This window comes from Gallus gallus, chromosome 3, assembly GCF_016699485.2.
Source record: "Gallus gallus isolate bGalGal1 chromosome 3, bGalGal1.mat.broiler.GRCg7b, whole genome shotgun sequence".
In the NCBI taxonomy this organism is placed as follows: domain Eukaryota; kingdom Metazoa; phylum Chordata; class Aves; order Galliformes; family Phasianidae; genus Gallus; species Gallus gallus.
In genome coordinates, this window is record NC_052534.1 from 105,007,121 (window position 1) to 105,014,138 (window position 7,018).

The following is a 7,018-nucleotide window of genomic DNA, read 5'->3' on the forward strand; positions in this document are numbered from 1 at the left end:
CCCCAGAGCCAGCACAGCAGGAGTGAAGCTGCTGTGAGGCCATGCATGGTCCCCCAAGGCTCACTGCCTTCTGTTCCCCGTTGCAGCTGGCTCAGCTGCAAAATGTGGCTGCTTGGGACTGGCACACAGATGCTGCACACATAGGTGCTCCCATCCTTCAGGGATGTTGGGGAACACAGGGATGGGGGCACACAAGGAACGCACCACCCTAAAGGCAAACCCCAAAAGGGACCCTCCCCTCTGCCAGGACGCCACAGAGCGAGCCATGGGCAGGAACACTTTATTTGGCAGCAACACAGGTTGTGGATCAGTGGGGCCAGCCCCATTGTGAGCCCTCTGCCCACCGAGCTGGCCCCGTCCGTGCCTGGGGAGGGCGGGCAGGCACAGCCCAGCAGTGTCCTCCCCGCACCCCCATACAATGAGGCAGCAGAAAGGCTCCTCCTGGAAGGAGCACAAGTCCCACAGGGCTCAGCGTTCACTGTTGATGGCAGCATTCTCTGCATTCAGCAATCCCTCCCGCTCGGCCTCGCTGCCATCAGCCCTGCTCCGGGCCAGGCGGGCGAGCACGGGGCGGTGCAGCCCGTTGTAGAGGGCAGCACCCATCAGCAGGATGGCAAAACCCAAAATCTGCAGGCCGTGGAAAAGCTCCCAGCCCAGTGCCAGGCTGACGGCCCAGATGACGACGGTGCGGAGGCTGTCCAACACCATGCGGGTGGTGGCACTGATCTCTTTGGTGACGCTGATGCCGGCGAAATTGAAGAAGGCGATGCTGCTGATGTTACCCAACAGGGCCAGGGCGATGAGGGGCTGCCGGCTGATCTGGCAGAAGGCATCGAGGGCGTCCTCCAGCACCCGCCGGGGGTTCCCACTGAAGCTGCCCGCTGGGATGTAATACATGGGGATCAGCAGTAGGGCCAGGATGATGAACCCGAAGAAACCTGGGGGAAAGAGGGAGTGATGTGTGAGACGGGAGCTGGCTTCAAGCACGGCCCAAAGCTGCCCGTTCCCCCTGTATAAGCCGTTCCTGTGCTACAGCATCCAGCCCCCAACCCCCATCAGCACTCCCTGTTCCCCATACTGCAGCCCTTTGAGCAAAGCCTCTTCCCCAAAAGCCCTCAGCCCGGCCCCACACAGCAGCAAACCTTCGGTGCCGACAGCCCGCAGCGGGTGCACGTCGTGCTTGTAGACAAACTTCTCCTCCAGCACCATCTGGATGGCAACGATCACCTGTGCCATGATGATAAGGAGGTCACCTGCAGGGAAAAGAGGGAAAGGTTGAGCCCTGCACCCCCTGGGCAGGCAGCGTGGCTGACCTGGAGCGGTGCACAGAGAGGTGGCCAGGGTTATTTCCCTGCAGCCACCCCGCAAGGATGCCACATACCAGTTATCACCTCGCTGAGCTTGTGCTTCTGGTCGTGGCTGCTATGCAGGTCAGCCAACCCCACCACCACCAGCCCTACGATGGTGACCAGGATGCCCAGCCATTGGCTCAGCTCCAGCTTGCGGCCCAGGAAGGCCACAGAGAGGAGCCCGGTGAAGATGATGACGGATCCTCGCAGCATCTGGAAGCTGGAGGCACTGGTCATGTTCAGGGCTGTGTGGGGAGAAAGCACCTTTGAGTCGTGTGTGCCACCGCTCCTCTGCTCAGGGATCTGCACCCACCCCAAACGCCACTGCAGGAGGCTCTGAGGTCTCAGAGAGGCAGAGCCTCTCCCCAGCACTCACCCACGTACATGATGCTGGTCCCAGTCATGTCGCAGAGCGCAGGGGGCAGGAAAAGCAGTGGGCTGAAGGGCTGCGATGGTGCCATGCTGGGCTCCGGCCTCCGCCGGTCCCTGCACAGCAGCAGGTAGAACACAGCCAGGCAGGAGAACTCACCCAGGAACATGCCCACGGCCTATGGGAGAGGTGGGTCAGAGTGGTCGGACCCAGTGGGATGCCCTACGGCTCCGGGTTGGGGTCTCACCTGCAGGAAGGGGTGCTGGAAGCTGTGCTCCTCCGTCCCACCACAGCCAGCAGCGCTGAAGTTGTCAGCCCATCTGTGAAGGAAAGTAGCAGGGTTAGGGCAGGAGATGGAGCATAACCCAGTGCACAGCCAGCACTGTCTGCGCCCTCTGGAGTTGTGAGCAGAGTTGGACCTCCACCTGCCATATACCATTGGGCCAACCTAGAGAACAGGGGGTGGCCAAGGGCACTCCTAGCTCTAGCTTGCAGCTCCCAGTGCTTCTTTCAGGCGTCCACAACCACAGGCAGCCCCTGACCTGGAGGAAAGCAGCACCCGAGTGACAGCTCTGGGGTCAGGCTACAGCACTGCCTGTGTTTCCCAGGTGCTGGGAAGAAACTGTACTGCTGGCCCTGCTCCCAGCCCTGAGTGACAGGTGAGGAAATGGACACCGCTGTGTCACGCACCGTCGCTGCGTCACACACCACTGCAATCCACTGTCCCCGAGCCCATTTCTGAGAGAGGAAGGATCCAGCCATGCAGTGAGGAGAGCAGACTGTGGGAGGTGATCCTGATCCACCAACTTTGGGGGCTATGGGACAGATGGGCCCTGAAAGGAGGCTGGCTTGCAGGCTGCGGAGGCAGCAGCTCCCACACAGCCACAGTGGTTGGGGCTGCAGGGTACAGCGTCCCTCTTTTGGATCTTCCAAGCCAAAATATTGTCCACGCTGGACAGAATGGCGCTGTCGAAGAGAGCATCACCCCTTTGCAGGGCTGGACCCCAGCCTCTCAGTGACACCACATACCAACGCTGTCTCCATACACCTTAGCACAGCCCCCATGAGAGCCTGACACGTGCCCAGCTCTACTGTGTGCTCGCAGAGCTGCTGAGCTCAGGGGAACAGGCAAGAGGAAGGCTGAGGCTGCACCAGGAGCTTTGCAGCCAGGCCAGCAAGATTTCAGCATGACTCATCCCCCTCTGACCCCTGCAGCCCCTCCGTGTGTTTCGCAAGAGCCCTCACAGGCAGCTCAGTGCTATCTTCTCCCTCTGTTCTAACACCATGCCTCAGTCTCCTCGCCTACAGACACAGTTTGCCGTGACCAAGGCCAAGCAGAGCCTTAATGTCACCCCTGCAGCGCCGGGCCGAGCTGGACAGGCGGGTCCATCCTGCTTGGGCAGCTCTCAGCAGCACTCACCACAGATGGGGTTCCCTATGGGGGGGGCTCAATACAGCCCATTATGAGCTGCGGCACAGAGCAGGTGCAGGGAAGCCAGGTTGCAGGGTGCAAGCATCTGCAATGGGGCCAAGCAATCCCCAAGCCCCACATTTCCCCTTTTCCTCCCCCAACAGCAGCAGCAGAGCTCCCAGCCCAGGCCTGACCCTCCCCCCCCACCCTTCCCAGTGCCATGAGACCCCCACACAACACTCTGCCCAGCTGGGGGTACATAGGGGGGGGGCTGGGGGAAGTGCTCCAACAGCCAGGGGAACAGAAAGCCTTGGTGGGCCTCGGGGTCTGGGCCTGAGCCTGAGGTCTGGGTCTGAGCCTGGGACTGAGGTTTGGTATGGGGCCTAGGCCTGGGGTCTGGGCCTGGTCTTGGGAGTGGGGCTGGGCCTGGTCTTGGAAGTGGGGCTGGGGTCTGGGACTGGGGCCTGGGGAAGCCCCTCAATGCCCGGGCGGCAGGGAGGACTCACTTGGCCGCCAGAGTGTTGATGGAGCCGGTGAGCAGCATGAGGGCAGCCAGGCCCAGCTGGTACCGAGACCACGCCATGGCCCCGCCGCCGCCGCTGCCGCCGCCGCCTCCCGCCCTGCACCGGGGCGGACGAAGCCCCGCCCCCCTCCGACTTAAGCCCCGCCCTCCACCCACCTACTCACTCTCCCATTGGCTACGCTCACGCGCTGCCTCGACCACGCCCCCTCCCTTTAACCACGCCCCTTCCCCAACCCTCTGTGCGTGACCACGCCCACGCCGCGCTCGACCACGCCCACACCGCGCTTGGCCACGCCCACTCAGCGCTTGGCCACGCCCCCCGCTGCCCGCGGGTGGGACACGTGCGCTCCCCGCGGTGCCCCCACGGGAGAAGCAAACGTCAGCCTCCGTGCTCGTGTCCCCACGCCCCCCGTCCCCATTCCTCCGTGGTGTCCCCCTGTCTCCATGTCCCCACGTCCCCCTGCTATCATACCCCATAGCGGTCCCCTTTCCTTTCGTCCCCCTGTCCCCACGTCCCCGTACCCCCGTGGTGCTCCCCTGCCCCCATGTCCCCTTATCCCCCCCGCTCCCCATATCCCCCTATCCCCACGCTGTCCCCGTGTCCCCGCACTCCCCACGTACCACCAGATGGCGCTGCCGCTGCACGGTCGGTGCCCCCACCTCGAGCGGGGGCCGCACACCCCCACTCACCCCCCCTACCCCTACCCTCTTGGTGGGGAGCATCTCCCAACCCCCCCCCTCCCCACCACCCCCTCGGGCTCTCGCGTGGGCTCCCCCCCTCCTCCCCCACCCCCTCCTTCCCCATCCCCGACTGCCGGAGACGAATTGTTTTTCCATCCGACGTCAGCCCCGGGGGCCGTGACCCACGGGATGGGGGGGGGAGATGAGGGCGAGGGAGGGGGGGGGGGGAAGAAAAGAGAAACCCAAAGAAGGCCGCGTGGTGTTAACCCTTCCTATGCTGGGGCTACGCATGGGCATCGCCTCCATGGAGCATCCCCGGGGGGTCCTCCCGGAATAGAGGGGGTGGGGGAAGGCTGAATGAGACGTGGGCCTCCACCCACCCGCCCTGCTGTGTTCTCCTTTGGTGGCACTGCACTCAAAGCCATTTCTCATCATTGCTCGCAGCAGACGTGAAGGCAAACAGCCCCCGGCCCTCCCCGCTGCCTTTCACCACTGCAGGGGATAGGACATGCATTGCAGATGCACACACACACGTGCGGTGCACGCAAGTCATTGCACACGTGTGTGTGCACACCGAGGTATGGGGCTGGCATCCATGGAGGGAATACGTGGGGAAAGACTGTGTCCCTTAGGGGGTAATGGGGCAGTGAGGACACCCAGCACACTGGGGCACTCTGCAGGCTGCTGGCATGGGGTTGGTCCCTACGTGTGTGTACTTATTTGCACACCTGTGCACACCCGTGCACAGCTGTGCAGCTCTGCACCCTCATGCTGGGGCTGCCCATCACCGAGCGAGGCCATGCTGTAATTAACGAGGATGTGATGTTGGTCCCCTCATTAAGAGCAAGCTCTGCTCATTTCAATCCCTAATCTGATTTCCTGCCGGACGGACAGGAGGACGAGGATGGGTGGGGGATGGCACCGCCAGCTGGAGATTTTCCATCCCTTCCTGTTTGCTGTGCTTTGTTTTCCACTTCAAACCTGCACTTTGCCCTCCAGCATTGAGGGGATGGGAATGGAGGTGGCACAGACACTGCCATGTGCCTCCACTCTGCTCCCATCCATGTGGCCCCGATGCTGGATGAGGGTTGGGTGTGAGGTGGTCTTTGGGGCACCCCACTTTAGGGCTCCGGGCAGGTAGGGAGCAGAAACAATGTTGGGAAGAGAGAGACATCATGGCAGGTGACATCAGCATGCAGAGGGCACAGGGGTGTCAACCATGGAGATTTCCGCCATGGAGATGTCAGTCATGAGATATCAACCAAGGAGATGTCAACCATGGACATGCCAACCATGGACATACCAACCATGGAGATGTCAACCATGGACATGCCAACCATGGACATACCAACCATGGACACGTCAACCATGGACATGCCAACCATGGACATACCAACCATGGAGATGTCAACCATGGACATGCCAACCATGGACATACCAACCATGGAGATGTCAACCATGGACATGCCAACCATGGACATACCAACCATGGAGATGTCAACCATGGACATGCCAACCATGGACATACCAACCATGGACACGTCAACCATGGAGATGCCAACCATGGAGAGCTGTCAGCCATGGAGTTATCAACCAAGGAGATGCCAACCATGGAGAGACGCCAACCATAGGGAAGTCAACCATAGAGACATCAACCATGGAAATGTCAACCAAGGAGATGCCGGCTGTGGAGATATCAACCATGGAAACGCCAACCACAGAGAGGTGTCAACCACAGGGATGTCAGCCATGGAGAGATGCCAGCCATGGAGAGGTGTCAGCCATGGAGAGATGCCAACTCTCCATGTTGTCTGGACATGGAGAGTTGGCATCCAATGGTTGACTGTGGGGATGTCAACCATAGAGATACCAACCATGGAAATGTCAACCAAGGAGATGCCAACTGTGGAGATATCAACCATGGAGAGATAGAAGCTATGGAGAGATGCCAACCATGGAGAAGCCAATCAGGGAGATGTCAAGCAAGAAGATTACAACCATAGAGATATCAACCATGGAGATGCCAACCATGGAGACACCAGAAATGGAAAGGGATTCCCATGGAGCCCCTGGGGACAGCCACCTTTGCTGCTCCCTGCCTGAACCCAAGGGTTCCTCCAGCCCCTGAAGCCCCCCTGAGTCCCCCCAGTGTCTCCTTTGATGGCCACCATCCCCAGCATCATTGCATACATGGCACAGCTCAGCCATGTCCATCCCTCTCTCCTCCTCTTCTTCGCAGACTCCATGCTGGATACCCAGAGGAAAAGGCCGTGCTGCTTAATACCAGCCAGGAATTTTAAGTCTCTCCAGTGCACTGTAAATATTTGGTCTATGAATGACACGGAAATATAAATACTCTGAGAGGCGGAAAAAAAAGAAATCACTCGTCCAGGGGAGGATGGCAGATGTGGGGAGGGAGTAAACCTCATTGCAGGGATTTATGGCCATGAACGGGATCCCCCTGAGCCTCCCCAGCTTCAGGTTGAGCAGCCCCAGCTCTTTCAGCTCTCTTCCCAGCAGAGCTCCAGGCCTTGTGCTGGGCTCTCCCCATGTGCCCGTGTCCCTCTGGCACTGGGGGAGCCCAGCACTGGTCTCAGCATCCATGTACAGTGCTGGGTAGGGTGAAAGGTGCTGTTGGAAAAGCCACATCCCCATCGGCTGCTGAAAGCCGGATCTGCTCTTTG

General features: G+C 60.5%; 1 protein-coding gene across 1 annotated transcript; it reads right to left on the reverse strand.

The window, feature by feature from the left end:
- Positions 1–264: 264 nt before the first annotated feature.
- On the reverse strand, positions 265–3,762 carry SLC35F6 (solute carrier family 35 member F6). Its single transcript, XM_040698089.2, has 6 exons — positions 3,637–3,762; positions 1,967–2,039; positions 1,726–1,897; positions 1,382–1,594; positions 1,143–1,253; positions 265–938 (listed from the first exon to the last, which is right to left on the reverse strand). Exons 1-6 carry the CDS (start codon positions 3,711–3,713, stop codon positions 469–471), a joined length of 1,116 nt encoding a protein of 371 aa, XP_040554023.1. The 5' UTR covers positions 3,714–3,762; the 3' UTR covers positions 265–468.
- Between the last annotated feature and the right edge of the window lie 3,256 nt (positions 3,763–7,018).